Source organism: Lepidochelys olivacea, assembly GCF_965140295.1.
Source record: "Lepidochelys olivacea isolate rLepOli2 genome assembly, chromosome: 10".
NCBI classification, from domain to species: Eukaryota; Metazoa; Chordata; order Testudines; family Cheloniidae; genus Lepidochelys; species Lepidochelys olivacea.
In genome coordinates this window covers 65,926,292-65,948,691 of record NC_140420.1, presented here as the reverse complement: position 1 = coordinate 65,948,691, position 22,400 = coordinate 65,926,292, and the positions used below count along the sequence as shown (strand labels likewise).

At 40.4% G+C, this 22,400-nt stretch overlaps 1 protein-coding gene across 1 annotated transcript in view; it reads left to right on the top strand.

Annotated features, from left to right (window-relative positions):
• ATP8B4 (ATPase phospholipid transporting 8B4 (putative)) overlaps positions 1-22,400 on the top strand; it is a 155,048-nt gene that overhangs the window by 65,741 nt on the left and 66,907 nt on the right. The window contains exons 6-8 of the mRNA XM_084642237.1: positions 8,801-8,873; positions 9,846-9,916; positions 12,862-12,944. Of these exons, the coding sequence (XP_084498363.1) occupies positions 8,801-8,873; positions 9,846-9,916; positions 12,862-12,944 (227 nt within the window). The remainder of the gene's footprint in view (positions 1-8,800; positions 8,874-9,845; positions 9,917-12,861; positions 12,945-22,400) is intronic.

The following is a 22,400-nucleotide window of genomic DNA, read 5'->3' as shown; positions in this document are numbered from 1 at the left end:
TCTAGGTACCTCTAGGCAGGGCTGGATTACGGCGGGGGCTTTAGGGGCTGCATCCCAGGGCCCCGGCTCAAAAGGGACCCTGCAAAAATGAATCACAGGCAGCGGTCTCCACCTCTGGGCCGCTAAAAGTCCTGCGGTGCAGTGGGGCACCCAGGCAGGCTGCATGCCTACCATGGCCCCACGCCACTCCCGGAAGCGGCTGGCTGCTAGCACGTCTCTGCAGCCCCTGGCAGGTGGTGGGGAGCAGGTGAGGCAGCTCTGCACATGGTCCCTTCCCCCAGCACTGTCCCTACAGCTCCCACTGGCTGGGAACATGCTGTCCCGCTCCTCTCTGGAGCCGCAGAAACGTGCTAGCAGCCAGCTGCTTCCAGAAGCAGCATGGGGCAATGCAGGCAGGCAGCCTGCCTGAGCCCTGCTGTGCCGCCGGCCGGCCGGGAGCCATATGTGGTAAGCACCTCCCAGCCCGAGCCTGCACCTCACACCCCCTCCTCCACCCCAATGCCCTGCCCAAGGTCAGAATCCCCTCCTTCACCCAAACTCCTTCCCAGACCCCGTACCCCCTCCTGCACCCCAAACCCCTGCCCAGCCCCCTCCAGCACCAAGCTCCCTCCCAGGAAAAGACTTGTATACAGGGGCCCCACAAAATCTAATAGCCCCGAGCCCACAGGAGAGTTAATCCAGCCCTGCCTCTAGGGCAATGGTCTTCAACCTTTTTATGCACAAGATCACTTTTGGAATTTAAGATCAACCCAGGATCTACCCCACCCCTTCCCCGAGGCCCCACCCCACTCACTCCATTCCCCCTTCCCTTCGTCACTCTCTCTCCCCCACCCTCACTCACTTTCATCAGGATGGGGCAGAGGGTTGGGGTGCAGGAGTGAGGGGTGCAATCTCTGGTAGGGAGTTTGGATGTAAGGGTCATATGGTCACACGACACCTAATCTCATAGAATCCTCTGGACATTTCATGAATTTTACTTTTTATTAGTGTCATTTGTGGTTTATAGATCCAAAATCCTTCAGGGATTGTCATAAATCAGTGTAACATTCCCAACTGTGGGGTGTGCATTGACTGAGCCTGGGGCAGGGGGTTGGGGTGCAGGAGTGAGGGGTGTGGGCTCTGGGAGGAAGTTGGGGTGCAGGAGGGGTTTCTGGGCTGGGGCAGAGTGTTGGGGTGTGGGAGGGGGTGAGGAGTGCAGGCTCTGGCCAGGAGGCACTTACCACAAGCGGCTCCCAACCGGCGGCGCAGCAGGGCTCAGGCAGGCTGCCTGCCTGCCGTGGCCCCACACTGCTCCCGGAAGCGGCTGGCTGCTGGCACGTCTCTGCAGCCCCTGGGGCGAAGGGGGGAAGCAGGTCTCCATGCGCTGCCTGTGCCCACAAGCACCAGCCCCACAGCTCCCATTGGCCGGGGGCAGCGCACAGAGCCGCCTCCGGCCCCCCAGGAACCACAGAGATGTGCCAGTAGCCAGCTGCTTCTGGGAGTGGCATGGGGCCACGGCAGGCAGGCAGTCTGCCTGAGCCCCTCTCTGTCACTGCACTGTTAGCAGCCCGGAGATCGCGATCGACTGGCAGAGGCTCCAGGATCAATTCATCGATCACAATAGGTTGGTGACCACTGCTTTAAAGTATAATGTATGCCACATCACTATTGTAAACAAGGACATAATTTGAGAACTAGGCACAGTAATGGTTTCATTTAATTTATATGGAGCTAGTGAAAATATGAACTGTAATATTATTGGGAGTCACCAGATGATGCTATTACAGATACTTCTAATTATTTTTATTTGAAAGTACAGTATAAGCATCATCTCTGGGAGAAATGCTTATGGTCAGCTCTGATGCAGTTATTTTTGAAAGGGAGCATGGTGGCAATAAAGTCTTTTCTGAGTTTTTCTTTCTCTGTTTCTGTCCTTGGGTGTAGTTACTGGTTGCTTGTTTTGTGGTTATAACACGTAGGCAAAGCAATCCATGGTGCCAAAACATTAACTTTACAGAAGGTTTGCCAAATCAACTCACAGTAAGATGAAATACTGAGTTCCTTGACTGTAAATGACTTTCATAAATAAAACCATAGGTCCCCAATCTTCTGCTAGATTTCCAGAGAGCTAGGCGAGTTTGAGGTTCCACTGAGACAGCATATTTGTTTCTCGGAAATTAGAGAAGATTTTTCTTTAAAATGGAATTTTTTTGGTTTTGATTATTTTTAAATAAATAACATATAGTCTGAAAATATTAAAGGCCAGCTATTTTCTGATTTGTTTAAGCAGATTTTTGAATTGTAAATAATGTATTAATGTAAAGCAGTCAGAGAACAAAAAATGTCTCAAATGGCAAAAATAGTTACCAATAAATAAATCTCAAGCAATCAAATGTAACAAATGGAAGGACTATAACATAGACTTGGAAGAGCTGCAGTACAAGAGCAAACAAGAAGAGAGAACAATCCCAGTGATCACAGAAAAAAGTAGAGATGCAATGGACAGGGAGTGATCGGTGGACAGTGTGGGCATAGGCGTGGGTTTTGCTCCCCTGTATAGTATGTGTAGTATGAATTCCATTGAATAGCACTGAGCACTGAGTTCCTGTTAAAAATAACAATAAAAAGAAAGCCCCTTCCCCCTGGATGGTTTAACTTTCAGACCATAGAACTATGGCCTATTTCAAAAGGCAGCAGTTTAATCAATACCTTTCAGGCCATTTGTTGTGCTCTTCCAGTGCTGGTTGTCCCATTGTACAAGACTTGCACGTAAATGTTTGTGCAAAGCTTAAAATATTTGGTATTAGACTTGTTGGAGCCCTGATCCTCTGTTAAATTAAGACGTTGTGTGCAGTTGTTCTTTGAATGACTGCATATTATGAACAAGCGGAATCAAGATAATGTATCATTGATACAATGCTGCCTCCCCAGAAAGAAGTGGATGTTATTAAACAGGAATTCATGATAAACATCAGTGAAGTTGGAAGCCTTCTACTAGGTTGGTGCTACATATTTACAGTTGATATCCTTAGAGGCACTAAAGAAAACTGATAGAAAACTAGATAGATGCCTATTTCACACAAGTTCCCCTAACAGCATAGTATGAAAATAGTTTGAGGTCATGTTTGGCAACTACTTGTTTATGAATCTATTGCCTTACCTGAGTGCGGAGAGACTCTTCTTTTTAGTCAAATGCAACTCTGATCAGGGATGGTTTTATGATTGGTGGGGCCCTACGCTATCAGAGAAGGGCACAGGTGTGGGGAGGATACAGCAATGGATTTCCTCCGCTCCAATCCCATTTGGCAGTAAGTTTCCTCCTACCGTCAGACCTGCTTCTGTAGTGGCGAGTGGGTCACCTTGTGAATCAGCCCTGTGCTACATCAGCCCAAAAATATTGGGGATTTAGAGGGGGTATAGAAGTATAGGGACCAAATAGTTGCTTGCATTGCATGTGCCTAAGACCGGATTTGCTTGTGTCTAAATGGATATTTACAGTTTAAATTTTTTCCCCCACCAATGCTGGATACATAACTATACCAGACTGACCCCTGGAGAAACACTGTTATTTTGTTTTTTTGCATCGCACATAACATTGTATTAGTTGCTGAGCAGCATAATTAGTTTTTTTTCCAAATTCAACAAACATTCAGCTCTCTCTTGACCGTCTCTAGTACAGACTGATTGGTTAAGAGCCCCACTAGGGGCATCTGAATGGCTAATCTAATGCTGTCTTGTGAATTGGTGACACAGCAGGTCAGGCTATTCCCTTCCGGAGGGAGTACGGTTTATTCTGTACTGGTGTTTTTAAAGTACAGGGACTGTTGTTCCACGTTACACATTTTTTATTCTCTGAACTGTGGTCTCTGCAAGGAGAATAATTCACAAATGTGTCTTCAGAACGAGAAATTGTAACTGTTAAGTGAAAACTTAGACTTTGGTAAAAGTTGATCTTTAATCTAAGCTGCTTTTTAATACTTGAGCCCCAAGAAGTAGGGTTTTGTTATGTCAAATGTAATGGAAAATGCTAAAATGACGGTTCACACAAAAAGCACTAGATATGTTGCCACCAATATCATGATGTTTAAATTGTATTTTGTTCTATCATCATAATCCTCCATTTATGTATTTCACCATGGCACTTTCAAGAGATGAAATTAAATCTTGTCTACACTAGGGAATTCCACAAAAATAAAACAAAGCAAACAAACTGGTACACTCATCAGACTACCCAAATTGGTGTCAGGGCATCTGGGAGCCCCATTACAAATACAGCTTTGGCACAAAACGGTGGCAAAAATGTCAGAGCATCTTGAGCCTTGTAAAATCTCTCTGTATTCACAGAATAGCTGTATTTGCAAGCCTGGCTTCTACTGGAGTCACTGTAATGCACATACAGTGAATCCACGGGGCTCCAGTGAATCCTTATGGAACGGAACAAGATTCCATGTGTAATGAAGTGACCTGTTAGGCAGACCTGAATTTTGAAAATGAGTAGAAATATCATAATAGTGAGTATTTTGTTCCTCAGTATTTTGACATTTTAATGGGGATGATATCTATCCACAGAATGAACGGTATGCTACCTGAACTCATTGATGACATTAAAGTCAAAAAGCAAAATTTAAAAGAGTTAATAGACAGAGAGCTCCAAAGCAGTTCATGTGCTCTGATGCATTCTCTTTTTCATTCTCACTGTGTGTTTCTCTCTCAATCTCCCTCCATTTTAAAAACAATTTAGGCTGGGATTTTCTATAGAGTGGCAGGGGTGGCCAACTGGAGCCTGAGAAGGAGCCAGAATTTACCAATGTACATTGCCAAAGAGCCACAGTAATATGTCAGCAGCCCCCCATCAGATCCCCACCCCGCTCCCAGCACCTCCTGCCAATCAGCACCTCCTCCTCCTTCCCCACACCTCCTGATCAGCTGTTTCATGGCATGCAGGAGGCGGGGGGGAGGAGGGCATGGCAGGCTCAGGGGAGGGGACGGGAAAGGGTGGAGTGGGGGGCATAGTCAGGGGTTGAGCAGTGAACACCCCCCAGCACATTGGAAAGTTGGCTTCTGTGGCTCCAGCCCTGGAGTTGGTGCCTATACCAGGAGCTGCATTTTAATTTGAAGAGCCGCATGTGGCTCCAGAGCCACAGGTTGGCCACCCCTGGTCTATGCGGTTTAGGCTTCCAGCTCCCATTGGCATTCAGTGGGAGCTGGGTAACTAACCCCCTTAACCCTTTTGAAACTCCCACCCTAAATGTTCTGTCTCTTCTCCCTTTCCAACTAGTGCAGCTTAATATTTTTTCTGATGTGTTAAGTGAGCTAATCAAAATGTCCAAGACAATGTAGGTTCAAAATGGTATCTGCTGTTCAGTACACAGTTTTCATATGTTGTCCGGAGGATTTTTTTTCTACACACAGTATAGCACATTCTGCCTACGTAACTGTAAAATGGATCAACTCTTTTGGAGCTGTCAGCCTTCAATTGCATACGCATTTAAAGTATAGCACAACAACATATTGCAGTGATCCAACAGGGCAGAGTGATGGCTTTTGGTCTGGTTGGCTATGTAAGTTACTTTTTAAAATTACTGTTTGGACTAAATTTATGGCCCCTGCATAAAGCCAGAGTGATCTGTCTTTGTGAGTGAAATGTGTGGAGTTTCTTGATTTAAAATTATACATAATATATACTGCTTTATTAAATATTAATTGGAGATGCATGAAGTCACCAAATACACTGAGGTATAAAATGTACCGTTTTTGGAGAGGGGAATTAACACTCTAATCTGGGCCAAGATGCAGGGCTACAGAGGGCCTTTGGACTGCTCTTCTCCATTGTTCGCACACTCTGTTAGAGTGACTGGATCTACAGAGTTGGATTTCTCACTGCCTCACTTTAATTCTCCATTCCACCTTCCATGTCAACCTATGTGGAGCCAGTAGAGACTGCTTTCAGGGAAGACTAATTAGGGTACATCTACACTGTATTTTAAAACCTGTGGCAGCAAGTCTCAGAGCCTGGATCTACAGATTCAGGCTCCCAGGGCTTGCACTACACTGCTAAAAACAGCTGTGTTGATGTTTGGACTCAGACTTTGAAGCCAGGGGTGGAGGGTGCCTATGGTTTGCTTTTGCAGACATACCATGAGGCTTGTGGAGGGTGGTGTGCAGGTCCTGTGCACCCCCTGTAAATATCTAGTCAACTAAAGGAGCTTTGAAGGAATAAGTTCTATTTCCTATGTAAATAAGTCACAGTTAATGAGGCATTTGTTTGTATTATGTATTTACTGAAAGGTTTGGACTGGTCCTCCCGTAAATACGGAGTATTTTGTAAAAACCTTCCAGAAAAAAAGTTCAGTTAAAAACACACACAAGAAACCCCCAAGCATGAACATCCCTTGGGATGTTTTACTGTTTAAAAATCATATTTAAATAACATAGTTGCAGCGCTGTTAAAAGCCAAAAAAAATCATGATTGAGCCTGAGGCTGCCCCTTATTTCAGGATGATGTGAGCTCCCCCCATTATCTCTCCAGAACAGAATGATTTTAGGGCAAAGCATGAGCCATAGCTTTGGATTTTCTGACTTTTTCAATATGTGCCAGAGGCTAATATTAATATTAGTAATTGGGTTTGCTTAGTGGTTTTCCTGGATTCTTTTTGAATCCTTAGCCCTCAAATGTCATGATGACTTGTCCCTCTGCTGGGGGAGGACTGGCTGCAGTTCTGAGTTGCCTGTCAGAGATCACTTGAAGAGCAAGGTTATGCTTTATCTCTGAGCTGAGCACTAACTCTCCAGCTCTTTCAGCTCTTGCTGGGATTAACATTCTTTAAACAGATTTTATAATGACTAGATTAACAACAGATTACTAATGTCAATTAGAGATGGGCCCAAACTATGACATTCGCCTCTAGTTTGGGATACAAATTATCATGAAACTTGGGTGTAAGGATCTAGGGTCCCATTTTGACTATAAATGATGACTAAAACTTCTATCTCTATCAATTAAATTTGCCCTCAAGTTTTGTCCTACAAATTACCATGAGAAACAATATTGCAAATAAATTACATTCCCTACAACTATTTCCTTTAAAGATTATCCAAATACATAAGTGCACCTGAAAAACGAAATAAAATTAAGTTAAATGTGCTGCAACTAACATACATTTCCCCACTTAAGATAAAGTACAGAAGAGAAGAGGGCTGGAAAATGGGTGAATTCTGGCTCTAGATGAAAATGCTGCAATTGAAAACTTTCCAGAACAACATGTACTTGGATCAGTATTAAAGAGAAGTTCTTCAAATATCTAAGCCAAATGACCTAGCATGCTGATAGTGCAGGGCATATTTCACAGTTGTATAAATATTTAAACTGTTTTCCAGCCTATAACACAAGTAAATGAGATTTTTTTTTAGCTAAAAATAAAACCAACCTTTATGACTACCTTGTAGTAACCCATCTTTATTCTGAACTTGACTGGAATCGGTCAGTACTGTTATATTATCACTGCAGAGAAGTACTTTATTAATGCTTCATTGCAAGAGGACATAAGCTCTCTGACATGGCAGTGAATTTTATACAAAAACATCTGAAAGTTACACTGATGCACATGGTCTGCTTTCCCTCTGGCTCTCTACAGTTTTGGGGAATCCTTGCAAAAGTGTCAATAGGGCCCCATTTATTTCTGCCCTTCCGATTCAAGGCAATATCTAATAATTGCAGAGCCTTTGCTGCATTATAATTAAGGCCCTATCAAATTAATGGCTATGAAAAACAAACCATGAACTGTGAAATCTGGTCTCCGCTGTGAAATCTGGTCTTTTGTGAACTTTTACCCTATACTATACAGATTTCATGGGGAAGAATAGTGTTTCCCAAACTGGGGGTCCCAGCTCAAAAGAGGATGGGGGGGTTCACAGTGTTATTGTAGGGGGTCGTGGTATTGCCACCCTTACTTCTGCGCTGCCTTCAGAGCTGGGTGGCCGGAGAGTGGAGGCTGCTGGCCAGGCGCTCAACTCTAAAGGCAGCGCCCCACCAGCAGCAACGCAGAAGTAAGAGTGGCAAGACCATACTGTGTGACACTTACTTCTGCACTGCTACCTTCAGAGTTGAGTCAGGACCCCTACAGTTACAACACTGTGAAATTTCAGATTTAAATATCTGAAATAATGCAGTTTATGATTTTTAAAATCCTATGTCCATGAAATTGATCAAAATGGACCGTGAATTTGGTAGGGCCCTAATTATAATGCATTTGAATTAGCCAGTGGAAACATAGAAGAATTTTTCAGATGTTAGCAACAATGAATACTTGTTGAAGCAAGCTTGAAAATAGCTTGATATTTCATTTTTCTTCTGTTTTCTTTGTTCTCATTGTTTTCTTTCCTTCTCTTCTTCCTTTTCCCGTGTCTTATCTCATGCATCTAAATCTTCCTCCCCACTTTGCTGCCTCATGTTTTCGTTTCCCTTCTCTATCTCTGTTTTATGCTCTCCAGGAATACGTGCAATGATTATGACAAAGATCCTTCTAGTATACAGGAATCTGGTAGGGATCTTACTGAATAAAGTCTATACTAATGTTATCACCAACAGAAATCATTTTAAAATGGATAGTAGTCAGTAGTTTGTCATACAGATCTTTTGTTAATAATGGAACATAGTGTTTATTTTGAGTAAGGCACCCTGAGCATTGATTTTGTAATGTAATAGTGCATATTTAATACCTTGTAAATGACCGTAAGACTATAAGGGTAAATTACTATCTCTAACTAAATATATTTCTAGAAAAAAATAAGTGTGTATGTGTGTGCGTTTTATCTTTCATAGATTACAGAATGAAAAATGGATGAATGTAAGACCCGGTGACGTCATTAAACTGGAGAATAATACATTTGTAGCTGTAAGTAGTTCAGATATTTTCTTCCATAATACAGGTCATAGAGAAATCAAATAGTAACAAATACTTGCCTCTCTCTATCTTTCTGTGTGTATTGTTGCCCCTTGTTTCCCACATGTATTCCCACAAGTTCCTTTGGAACTTACTTTGTCTCTATATCACTGAAAATACTTTTCTCAGAAGAACGGTATTGTAATCAAGCACAAATATACATCTGAGTAATGTTTAAAGTTTTATTTACATGTATAGAAAACCACTTTTCACTTACTCCTTTTTGCCTGTGTAAAATAAGGGCCTAAAAGGGTATTTACAGCTCATCCTGTCAAGGTCTATTATATTATAAATTCTCCTTCAAAAATACTGTGATCTGTCAAGTAAAAGTGGGCACACTTTATGATGTGAAGTATTGGCATCACTAACACAGCAATGAGTTTTTTGAATCCTATCTAGTGGTGAAGGCACTATGCATGCACGGTATGCTGAATTCCTGTACCCAAAATCCTGCAGGAATTTTTCATTTCGAAACCTTAATGTTCATGAATGGGAATTATTTTAAATCTGAAAAGACTCAATTTTATAAATTTTAGACCAGATTATCATCTGATTTCAATGGAAGTACGCTGATTTACACTGTCTAAAGATCTGGACCTTATGTAAAAATATCAATTAATCCACCTCATGGATTTATTGAAGTCATTGGAGCTGTGCCAGTTTACACCAGGTGAGAATCTGGTCCATAAAGTCTGTATGTATGTATGTTTTCTCTGTTCGGTAATTTAGGGAAAAAATTAAAATTTGTTTCAGACATTGAGAATTTTAAAGAAGTATTTGTGCTGTATATCTAGAGAAGAAAAATTACAGAGAACATGGTGGTGTATCTTGGAACTTTTTTGTATCTTATATGAGCCTTTTCTCAGTCCTTTTCCAGCTTTTCAAGATGATATAATATATTTAACATCACTTCTTTTTTTACAGGCTGATGTATTACTTCTATCTAGTAGTGAACCACATGGTCTCTGTTACATTGAAACAGCTGAGCTTGATGGGTAAGTTTTAATCCATTAGAGTAGTTAACAGAATAACATAATACATTTTAAAATATATTATTTATGTGTGTGTGGCATGTGGACACCAGCTATTGATCACAGATATATTTTATTCCTAATGTTCTTTAAGTGGCCTCTACATAGTCCCACCCTTGGGATGTGTTGATGATGCAGCTCTGACAGTGTTACACTTAATAACAGTGAAGTTGGAAAACTTTTGCACCCCCTCCTACCCATCCTCTTGCTATTCCTGCGTGTTATGAGAGCAAGGCTATAAATGGAGGGTAGGACGCTCCAGTTTCTTCTGTTCCTTCCCATTGTGGTTGCAGAGACTGGATCTTCCCTGGATCCACTTCTTCAATCAACAAGTGCCATTGGCTAGTTTTAGTTCTTGGTTAGTTCTGGAGTGATTTTAGTCCTTTATTTTGTATTACTTTATTTGAAATTCTTTCTTCTACTTTTATTTATTAAGGCTCCTCTAGGTTCTAGACCAATGCAGTCTCATGGATCCTATGGTGGTTCCGAAAGGAAAGTGGCTCGGATTTTATCCTTCCATCTTTTCTACCTCTGATGGCCCAGAGTTGGGAAAGATGGAAGGTATCTAGCATGCTTAGGAAAAGGACACTTTCCTTCTTAGTGCGTAATATGTAGAATCTTTACTCCCAAGAATCTCTAAAGAGCACCAAAACCAATCCCACGCCCTTCCATAGCAGAATGCCCTGGTGGCTAAACCCTCTGGTGTCAATCATTTCAGTTCTGTGAATAAAGATAAGCCTGCATCAGCCCCAGTTGCCTCGGAAACTAAGATACTTGTGATATCTTTGATATTCCTTAAATATTTTGCCATTGTTAAAATCTGCAGAGCTGCAGCTTGGATCTGTATGTACACATTCACTGAACATTACTCCCTTGATTTAGCATCCAGGTCTGAACTGAAGTTTTGTAGAGTAGTACTTCAATCATTGTTTAATTAAGACTCCATGTCCCACCTTCCTTATTTCACAGTCCTGTTTATGAGATTATCCCAAGAGTGGAAGTGTGTAGAGACCACTCGAAGTATGACTCACCTCTAACCAGAGTTTTTTTATATGAACTCCGCACATTCACAATCCCCGTCCGTCTTGACCTCTTCCCCAGAGACCTTATTACAGCCATGGACCTGAGGAGTCATTGGAAGGAGCCGAAGTGGATGGAGCAGCATGCCACTGATTTATAGCCTCTCTGCATTGAGGAACAGTGAGGGGAGGGGTGTGAGAGAGCTCCCGTGGCACTGCTGTGGAGCATTGCACCATCAGAGCTGCACTGCTAGCACATCCCAAGGGTGGGAATGTGTAAAGTCTGTCTCAGAGAACTCCAGTTACAGATGAACAGTGTGTGAATGGTGTACTTGTCAAATGCAGTAACAGTTTTAAATACATTCATGTGAAGATCATCACAAAGTTCAGGGCTCAGGTCTTTGGTGCTTATACAGCACCTACTGCAATGTGGGTCCTATTAGAAACCAATAACAAATAATAATTAAGGAAGTCACATTTTTCTTTCTGCTCATTGGTGCCATGTACTCAGATACCATGGTGATAAATGACAGTGTAAGAACCTAAATAGTCTGATGTGAATGATAGTTCATATAGATAAATAGTCTTACACAAGACCAAAACATGTAATGAAATATAAAACTGAATAACAGATAGAAAATCACATAAAATCATCATCATAAAACCAAAGTAAAAAAACCTACTCTAACAAACTCATTTATAGCATATCTAACTATATGAACCTTTCATACTGAGTTTCTGAATACCAAGAGATAGTGCTGGGAGTAGTTTCCTTAACCACACATATCCAAGTCCGACTTCACCTCTTTAAAAGAATTAATATTCTCACTTGAAGAAAGTAATATATATTTTTTTCCAGGAGTGAATGACTGACATCATTGGTTTAGATACTGGTAAATTTGTAGATACTGTACTACTTTAGCATGGACATAGCTTAAGCTGCACTAAAATTTAGGCATTAATTTGTTTGGATTTTTATTATTGTTAAGTATTCCAATATCTGTTCCAACAACCATATGCAGGTGTGTTCACTTAGGAAACTTTGCACTTCCTTCTAGAAAAGTATGTGATCTTTAACATTAGTTTTTCCTGCCTTAAAGCACAGCAGTTGAGGACATATCCAAAGTTCTAGACCTCTTTATTTGGAATATCTAGGACTCTGAGAAAGGCCTCTGCCAGGGTATCCCATTTTCCCTATTTTCTAGGGGAGATTAGTTCAGTGGATAGTCGGTGGCCGTTGCGATTGCTCAGCAGTCCTGGAAATCAGGCCACTTCTTTAGGTGCCTAGCTTTAGGCATTGAAGTTTGGAAAATGTTGGTCCCTGTAAGTAAATTAGTATTTAGTCATAAAGGGAGCTCTCTCAAACCCACCTCTTAAGAAAGGGTGACTCCAATTCCCCCTTTTCCCAGTTCAATTTCAGCTACTGTAAAATTAGGGTTTATTACATTTTCATTAAAACCTTTTTTCATAGCTCAAATATCAATCTTTGCCGTGGTGTTAATCTCTTTCAACTGGCAACTGCTGTGCCATTCCTATTGCAGTTAGTAATTTGTGCATGATGACCGGATGGGCTCTGACTAAATCATATTTATTATGTCCTCTGTTCAAAGAAGCAAAACAAATTGTAGTTATGCAGATGTGCATTCATTATGATGCCAGCACTTATTAAAACTGAAGCTCCTTCTCATGTTTTTGAATCAGTTACAAAAGTGTTCTTCCAGAATAACATTAGAAAGAGCTCTCTGAATGGCATCTTTCTATAAATGTGCTGTCTTAGTCCACAAAGTTAGTTTCTGTGGTACTGAACATAGGTTCATGTGGGTGAGAGAAGGCAGGGCTGGGGGGTTATGGAAAGAGTCTTATATAAAGGTCATGTTATTAATTTTACAGTGAGACTAACCTAAAAGTACGTCAGGCTTTACCAGATACTTCAGAACTTGGAGCAGATATTAGAAGGCTTGCAGAATTTGATGGTAAGTGGTGATAAAAGTTAATTTGCTGAAACCAAGGTTTTTATTTTTGGGTTTTGTTGTTGTTTTGTACTTGGAGGGGAGAGGTAAATGACTCCAGACATTAAACGCCAAGTTCTCATTCTTTCACTATCAAGATTAAGGATGTTGTTTACCAATATGACTTTCAGATTCTAAATCATTGTCTTATTTTTTGGGTATGTCTTAATGGGCAAAAAGGGTTATTCAATCAAGTTAGCTTAATAGTAAGTTAATATGATTAAAAAGATGTTAAAAAGTTAGGATGTAAACTAACACATTTGAAGCCATGTTATCTGGCTGTGTTGTAGCTTGGGGCATGGGGATGAGTTAACTTGATTAGCTTAACATTATTACATAAGAACATAAAAGTGGCCATACTGGGGTCAGACCAAAGGTCCATCTAGCCCAGTATCCTGTCTTCTGACAGTGGCCAATGCCAGGTGCTCCAGAGGGAATGAACAGAACAGGTAACCTTCAAGGGATCCATCCCCCTGTTGCCCATTCCCAGTCGCTAGGGACACCATCCCTGCCCATCGTGGCTTATAGTCATTGATGGACCTATCCTCTCTGAACTTATCTAGTTCTTTTTTGATTAAAAAAAACAAATTAGTTTTGCCCATCAAGACAGGGCCATAGTGAAGTTTAGCAGATGTAAAACCTATATCCTAACCCCACAATTTATATATTGAATCTTCATTCTGTTTTCACTTTCCATTACTTTGCTCACTGTTGCCTGTCCTTTGACACCTATGTAACTCCATGGCTACACCTACACTGGCAACTGCACACAGGTCCAAGCAAATGGTTGTGCCAGAGCCCCCGCCTCCACCAACCACATCTAAACTCCAGAAGCACAGGTTTCAGGGTGTGTACAGGGCAAGAACATTAGCAAGCCTAAGGGGCATGGATGTGAACATGCTTCAGGCTGTGGCATAGCCCTGTACCTGTGTCAGTTGGTAGTGTGGACAAGGATAAGGTGCATGTCCCAGGTATTGAGTTCAGTAGTTCTCCAACCCTGTTCCCACAACACTCTGAACCCTTTCCTGCCTGACCCTTACCCAGAAATATAAAGGTCCCTGTCCCTGCTGTTCTCACCCATAGTAGCAAGCTGTGCTGACTACTTCACAAATTTTCTGCTGGACTCTTTTCACCAGCACACATAAACAAGGAACATACTCTGAGAGCAGCTGTCTATCAGCTCTGTGTCAGCCAAGCACACACAGGCCTTGATAAATGTGTGGTTGGAATTCATTGTCCTCCAGTACCAGGAATTCACAACTGTACCAGGAAGTTTCAGAAAGTCTGGCATGGGCGGGTGTTTACTGTACTATACTGCATATAGGCAGGTACAGAACATATATTCATGTTCAGCACAGCATATTTGGACACCTGATGTGGGTATGGGGTACATGGATAAGCATACATATGGCTCTGTACAGGTATCCAGTCGCCAGAATAGATGTAGCCCATGAATCTTCCTCTGAAAACTCTGAGGAGCAATAGGAACCAGACAGTGTTCTCCAGAGGCCTGAAAAAAAATGAGAACACTCCTTTCAACATTCACCATCCTGAGAATGAGAGACCCTTAGTCTCACAAGTGCAGTTTGGAAGAGTCATTCTTGATTGCCATCTAACCCGCAGGGTTTTGCTGTTCCTTGAGCATGTTTTAATTGTTCCTTTCCCTCGTATCTCTTTTCTCTTCTCTTGTTACTCCTTTGAATAAAAGCATGAATAACAGCATCTTCAAAGTTCAGTTAAACTGCAGCCATATTTATATTTTGGAATGTCTCAAAAGCCCAGTTTACAATTTTTATATTGTTTATTATATACTTATTATATTTGAAACATCTTTCTGGATTCCATTAATACATTTGGTAACCTTTTGTAATAGAAATACTTATTACAACTAGTATTTACTGTTCAAAAATTGACTTCTTCCAGATTCAGAAGGATTTAGGTTATTTAGCAAGGACATTTTTAATGGTTGTGTCATGTGATATTTTGGTTTGGCCAAAACAAATGTCATTTTTTTCCCCACAAAATGCCTTAAAAAAGTTATTAAAGTAAATAGTATATGAAGCCAGCAAATTTTGTTTAAAATACTTACTGAAGTATTTATGGGGCCAGTTTTCCACTAACAATGTAATCATAGATGAACCTCAAACTGTCTGGAGGTAATATATAGTTGAGATAAGCATCCAAAAGTACACTGCACATCTCAACTTCTTCATATTATTTTAGTCTAAAAATCATAGCAAAATATTTTGAGAACAAGTCTTCTCGTGAACAACTTTCTGGTTCAATGGAGTATAATAACAATACTTTTTTGCATTGTGCTAGTACTTAGGTTTCTGGTCCTCAGTGAAAATGACAAGTACAGAGTTGCATCAGAGTGACGAAGGGCGAGGACAGGTGTGATTATAATATCATCTATTTCTGCTACATTCAGGGTATAACTTTTGGTAGCACTCACTTGTAATTTAATTAAAAGCAAATGTCCTGACATATGGAGCAAAAATTTAGACTTTAATAGCATAATTGTAAGATAATGAAAAATGACAACAGTCAGTTGCAGATACAGTTCTACACTGTATCTTCTTTACCTGGCATTATGCCATTTATTCAGGTATAATCCATTCCCCTGGTTGGGAGCCCTCCTGCTTGACACAAGCATATCGTTCCAATGCTAGTCTCCAAGTTTTAAGAAAGGCTCATATCTTAAACTGCTGAAGCCAACTGAGGACAGAATACAACCCCCTGTTGTTCATTTTCCAACTTCTTAAAAGTTTCCTCAGTTCCATGTATAGCTTTTGAAGCAAACATTTGACCTTGTCAAGAATTTTCTAGTTTATTCACCAAAACATGGATGCTTTTAACCTTGAAGCGTGAACACGAGAATCTCGGTCGGTAATTCTGATTGACTGTCAATCTCAAATTCTCTTTGTAGTTTTGTTGCTCAGTTTCCAGTCTGTTTTTTACACGCTATCATTGTCCAGAAATTCACTGGTACATATATTTTAAAGCGGACAGGGATAAAGAACTGAAACAGAAACTAGTTCAGGGTAACCATACAAAATGTTACTTCACAAACGTAATAAACTTAAACTTCCCAAAGATTACACATGTTCATTAAAACAAAACATAACTGTTCTACATCAGCATCTAGTAATGTTTCACATTCAAATTGAATTGACAAAGCCACACATGGACCTCCATGTGTCTGAGGGTGAGAGGGAAAGGGATGGTATTTAAAACTAACATTAATGCAGTGTTGATTTTGTGAAATTGAGCACTCCTTATTGCAGGATTAACTCACCTATATTGACTAAACTGTATATTTTATTATAGAGATTATGTAACAAAAATAAAAGTACAGAAAGAAAATTTGAACATGAAGGGACAAAAGTGCCCATGTTAAATCTTCATAGTTTTATAAACCTTCTGAATTTTCTTCTTCTTCATAGAGGACTATAAAAAAGCCACATTCAAAGTTCCTTGCTTCAGTCATTTTTGAGGAATGCAACCACAGAAATTAAAATTGGGTGGGCCTTCCCATCTCCCCCCACCAAAAAAAATGGTTGAACTGATTTTATTCAAATTTAATTTAAAAAATCACCTTTGTATTGAGAACAAAGCATGAAAAATTTAATGACCAATGGAAAAGCGTGGCTGCCTCTCAAACGTAACCATCTCAAATGCACCCATAGAGTTCACGGTAAGCTTTACAAACACTTAAGGGAACAGGGGTTCCTTTGCAAGAGGCTTACAGTCTAACTCACACAAAAGAGATGGAAAATCGGATACAACAGTGGATACAGATGATGCCAGAGTGCAGATTAATGTTCTTGATTAAAAAGAAGCAGGTTTACAGAGGGATTGGAAGGAACAAATGGTAGGCTGTTGCACACATAAAGGATTCTACCAAAAAGCACATGCGGTTTGTGAAGGAGATGAAAGGAACTCTGAGGACAGAGAGCTGGATGGAAAGTAGGACATGTCAGGGGTGCAGAGCCTTGAAAGTGAGGACGAGAAACTTCAACTTGATGCAGTACAAGAAAGTGAGCTGTTTAAAGGAACTGAAGAGGAAGAGTTGATTTATGGCTGCAGTTTTGGACAGACAGAAAAGAGGAGTTGGCAAGTAGCGATTCCAAATTGGAGGTTCCAGTTGTGGAAGCAAGTGATGAGCAAATAATGGGTGAAAGATGTAGTAGCAGGAACAAAAGGTCAAGGGTGAAATTTTAAATATCTAAATTGATTAACTCTTATGATTTATGCTTCATTTGGAGGGTGATGATGATTTAATACACCAGTTTGACTATTTCCTTTATTATGAATCTAAGAGCTTGATTGAAAATCCACTGAAATTAGTGAAAGACTCCAATGTGGATTACAGCAATACTGACGCTCAATCAGTGGACAATAATCTTCTATATTATGATTTTCATGGTAGCAAATGACAATTTTACAACTTGTTGTTATGTCACTGTACTGGGATCTTTACTGTTTGAATTCATGTTTTTATTATAATTTTATTTTTATATTTTAGTCAAAATTGTTCGACGTAATCTGGAATGAATTTCAGGAAAATATGTCCTTAGTGTCTTGAGAAAGGTTTTTTAGGACTTTGTTTAGACTTTATATGGAATTTATTGCTAAACTCATGCATGATTCCACTAACAAAGTTTCATGGGAATCATTTTAGATTATTTCTATTAGTCCCCAAATCTGCGTTAAGGCTTTGTTTGGTAGGTTTTGCTAAATATAGGGAATATAGATGACAGTAGAGAGGCTCTCTGCTGTAATGGTGTATTTAACAGTTTTCAGTAACAATGAAAATGTGAGTTCAGTGTCTTGAATAAATCTAATTCTTTGGATTGCAAACTGCTCTTGAGCCAATAAAAGAAGGGGTACATTTTTGTCTAAATAATTTATACAATTGGTAAACTTATATAAATGGTTCTAACACTGAATAAATATTTACATTGAGCCAGCATTCTTTTTTTTTTTTTAGTTTCTTATTAGAATTTTATGGGCATTGAAGAGTTTTTCCAAGCAAAGAGAATCTAAAAATATACATGAGCTGCACATACTTCAGTCTGATTTCTTGAAGTAACTACAGTATAGGCCTTTTCCCATTTAATGCTGTCTTTTTCATCTCCCTGATTTTTGACTGCTGTTGTGATCTGTTTTATGCAACTTATGACAAGTTTACATATTTTGCATGGCTGTTAATACTAAATTCTGTATCAGAGAAAGGTTTAGGAGTCCTTTAACAGGAAACATCCAATACCTTGTGGTCATTCTGACAGCATATCATGCAACTGAAAAAGAGAAAAATATAACATTTATGTTTAGCAAATATCTATTCACATTTTATTACATCAGTTCTCATGATAGTATACAGGGCTTGAAATATATTTATGCTTATTTTAATTTAAAACAGTCCACAGAAGGAGAAACTGAAGGCAGTTCATGGGAATAACACTTTTGTTTATTAAAGACTAAGAATATCAGATAGAAAAGCTCACTATTAGTCCTTTGCTATATAATAGCAAAGGATTACACCTTGCAGCATCCCAGTGAAGTCCCCTGCTGTAGCCAGTAGACAAACTCCCTTCTGTAACTACTGCATTAAGCAATATTCAAGAAGTAATATTTGAAAGGTTCTGAAATAATTTGTTAAATTTTCTAAGCATAACTGATATTTTAAAAAAAGATTCTCCCAATAATAAAGGATAGCTGTTTCCATATGTTCAAGTGGAAAGTGACTTTTGTGAAAAGACTCCTCTTTCATCATAGTAAAGCGCCAGCAGAATCAGTATCTCCTTGATGAGAAAAGCCGTCTCAGCTGGGTTTTTTTTTTAAAGATCTTCAGTTACCTTGTGGCCCACTGAATCCATTGGGATATTCTTTGATAGGATTAATTTGACAGGATTATCAGCCTAGTGGAATGGGGGGGGAAGCAGTAGATGTGATATATCTTGATTTTAGTAAGGCTTTTGACACAGTGCTGCATGACATTCTCATAAGTAACCTAGGGAAATAAGGTCTAGATGAAATTACTATAAGGTGGCTGCACAACTGATTGAAAAACCATACTCAAAGAGTAGTTATCAGTGGTTTGCTGTCAAATTGGGGGGGGGTGTATCTACTAGGGTTCCACAGGGGTCAGACCCACATATGGTACTATTCAGTATTTTCATTAATGACTTGGATAATAGACTAGAGAGTATGCTTATAACCAGGGTTTCATGTCTGTCACAGAGGTCCCAGAAGTCACAGATTCTGTGACCTCCATGACTTCTGCAGTGGCCAGTGTGGCTGACCCCTGGGCTAGCCACACCGGCCACTGCTGCATGGCCCTGGGACCAGCTGCACTGGCCACTGCTTGGGCAGCCCAAGGTAGCTGGCCCCAGTGACTGCCCGAGCAGTGGCTAGTGCAGCTGGCCCCAGGGACTAGTGGCTAGCCCCGGGGACCGCCCAAGCAGTGGCTGGTGCGGCTGGCCTTGCAGACTGCTCATCGGCCCCCAGCAGCAGTCCCAGGATAGCCGGAGTAGCCACGATCGGCGCCCCCAGCAGCGGTTCCTAGGCAGCTAGAGGAGCTGTGATTGATGGCCCCTCCAAGTGATCCTGGGGTGGCCAGAGCAGTGGCTCCCCGGGGCTCCCTTCCCAGCAGCCCTTCCCAAGATTTAGTCAGTGGTATTCTAGAAAAAGTCATGGACGTGTCACGGGCCATGAATTTTTGTGTATTGCATGTGACCCGTCTATTACTTTTACAAAAAATATCTGTGACTAAATCATAGCCTTACTTATAACATTTGCAGTTAACACCAAGCTCGGAGTGGTTGCAAATACTTTGGAGTATACTTTTAAAATTCAAAATTACCTTGACAAGTTGGAGAATTGGTCTGAATTCAACAAGATGAAATTTAAGCAAGACAAGTGCAAAGTACTTGACTTAGGAAGGAAATATCAAATGCACAACTACAAAATGGGGAATAACTGTCTAGGTGGTAGTACTGCTGAACAGGATGTGGGGGTTATGGTGGACCACAAACCGAATATGTGTTTTCAATGTGATGCAGCTGCAAAAAAAAGGTTAATAATATTTTGGAGTGTTTTAACAGGAGTGTTGTATGTAAGATGCAGGAAGTAATTGTCCCGCTCCACTGAGCATTGGTGAGGCCCCAGCGTGATACTTGTGTCCAATTCTGGACACCACAATTTAGGAAGGATGTGAACAAGTTGGAAAGAATCCAGAGGAAAGCAACAAAAATGATAATAGGTTTAGACAACCTGATTTATGAGGAAAGGTTGAAAAAACTGGGCATGTTTAGTCTTGAGAAAAGACAACTGAAGGGCTACCTGATAAGTCTTTCTGTATGTTAAGGGCTGTTATAAAAAGGATAGTGATCTACTGTTCTCCATGTCCACTGAAGGGTAGAACAAGCAGTATTAGGCTTAATCTGCAGCAAGGGAGATTTAGGTTAGATATTAGGAAAAACTTTCTAACTATAACAGTAGTTAAGCTCTGGAATAGGCTTCTAAGGAAGGTCGTGCAGTCCCCAGCATTGGACAAATTGGACAAACGTCTGTCAGTGATGGTCTAGATTTACTTGGTCCTGCCACAGCACAGGGGGCTGAACTTGATGACTTCTCGAGGTCCCTTCCAGTCCTGCCTTTCTATGATTCTATGTTGCTGGGCCACATGGGCAATTCCAAGATATATTAATAGACAGACATGGTATGCTAAGAAGTAGGCAATAGATTCTTTGCCTAGGCTTATAAACTATCAAGACTATTTACAAGATTGGCCTATGTGTTCAGATACCAATGTGGTGAGCACTGTATAAATAATTTGTACTAGATAGACTAAATGCTAAATAATCCTCAAAAAGCTTTATTCTTTTGAGATCCTGAAGTTCAGCGGTTTTCTGAAATGTACGAAAATGGGACTGAGACTCTTTGCTCTAAACATTGGGCTGGAAATCTTGCAAACAGCTTTGTAGCAAGATCTCCAGTAATTGACTGTTTTGGTTTGGCTGGAAAAAGCATGAAAACAGCTTTTCTTGTAATATATTGGAATTTCCACTTCACATACTAAAACAAATCGGGGACCAAAGAACATACTCTGGATTTAATAGTGAAAGAAGTGGAGAAATATAATCTTCAGTGTTTCAGTTCTGAGCGGTCAATGGGAGACAACCTACTGAAAGTTATTACTTATAAATGGCCTATCAGATTTGTTTTTTGTTTTTTTACAATTTTTAAAACCGTTCTCAGGCAGGCAGTACAAGCATTATGCCAAGTTTCAGTCCACAGCAAATTCTTATGGTTAACTTCTAACCCTAGAAAGTAGGAAATATGAGTAAACTGTGACATAACTGTGGGACCAAGCTATTGTTATAAAGGTCATACCAAAGATGCTGTTTTTAAAGTAGAAACAAAGTCTATCAAAAAGGAAAAGAAAGGGTGCATGAAGTAGGACAGCCCGGTGAGAGATCTTAAAATATGGGAGACAATAGCCAGTGTTTGTGTAACTCTGCAAATGAAAAGGCTCCTCCTTCCCCATAACTAAATACACAAATTTGGTTAGTTTGGGTGAAGACAAATGTGCATGAGGTTTCGTAATAGCAAGTTTCTGCACAGCATGTTAAGCTACGCAGAATTTAGCAGTCTGACATTATCCTTTGCACTTCAGTTTTTCACATTTTATGTTGGGCCAAACTATCAACCTGCAGGGCATGAGAATTAAGGACAGATGCACTGTGAATTTGGGATGTGACCAAATCCAGGGGCAATGAATTTGCATGCATATCACCTTTGTATACGTGGGTGGCCCCTTCTGTCACTCTCTGCTTTCTTTTCCTGCAAGCTGTAGGCTGCCATTTCTGTTTTCACTCCAGAAGCACTAATCCCAGTTGGCTGCAACAGGAGTTTGTTTTTTCCTTACATCACATGATGTGCAAGATGCCATTAATGTAATTCTTTTAGAATATCTGACCATCTGCAGCACAGGACTGTGTGTTTACTGTTTTTTCCAAATTTGAGCATTTTCTAATCAGGACCATGGAACAAATTAAACAAGAGTAGTGAAAAACCTCAGGACAGCTGAAAAGAATCACTGGCATTCCTAAATAAACACAAGCTGTACCCTGGTTAATCATGTACCACATTTATCTGAAGCCCCAATTTTCAGACTGAGGTATACAACATTTAACCAGCTGAACTTTTACACTTTCAGCCTAAATATAAAGAGAAATGCAGAATACAAAATACAGTCTACCTTAATATTACTGAAAATGTGGCCTGGCTTGCAAGATGACAGGAAACTAGGTACTCCCTCACCAACAGGAAAGTGGAAATGTGAACCTTAAAAAAGAAACCACTCTCTCACTAGGCAAAAAATCTTAAAGAGGATCTCTGGTAGGTAAAGGT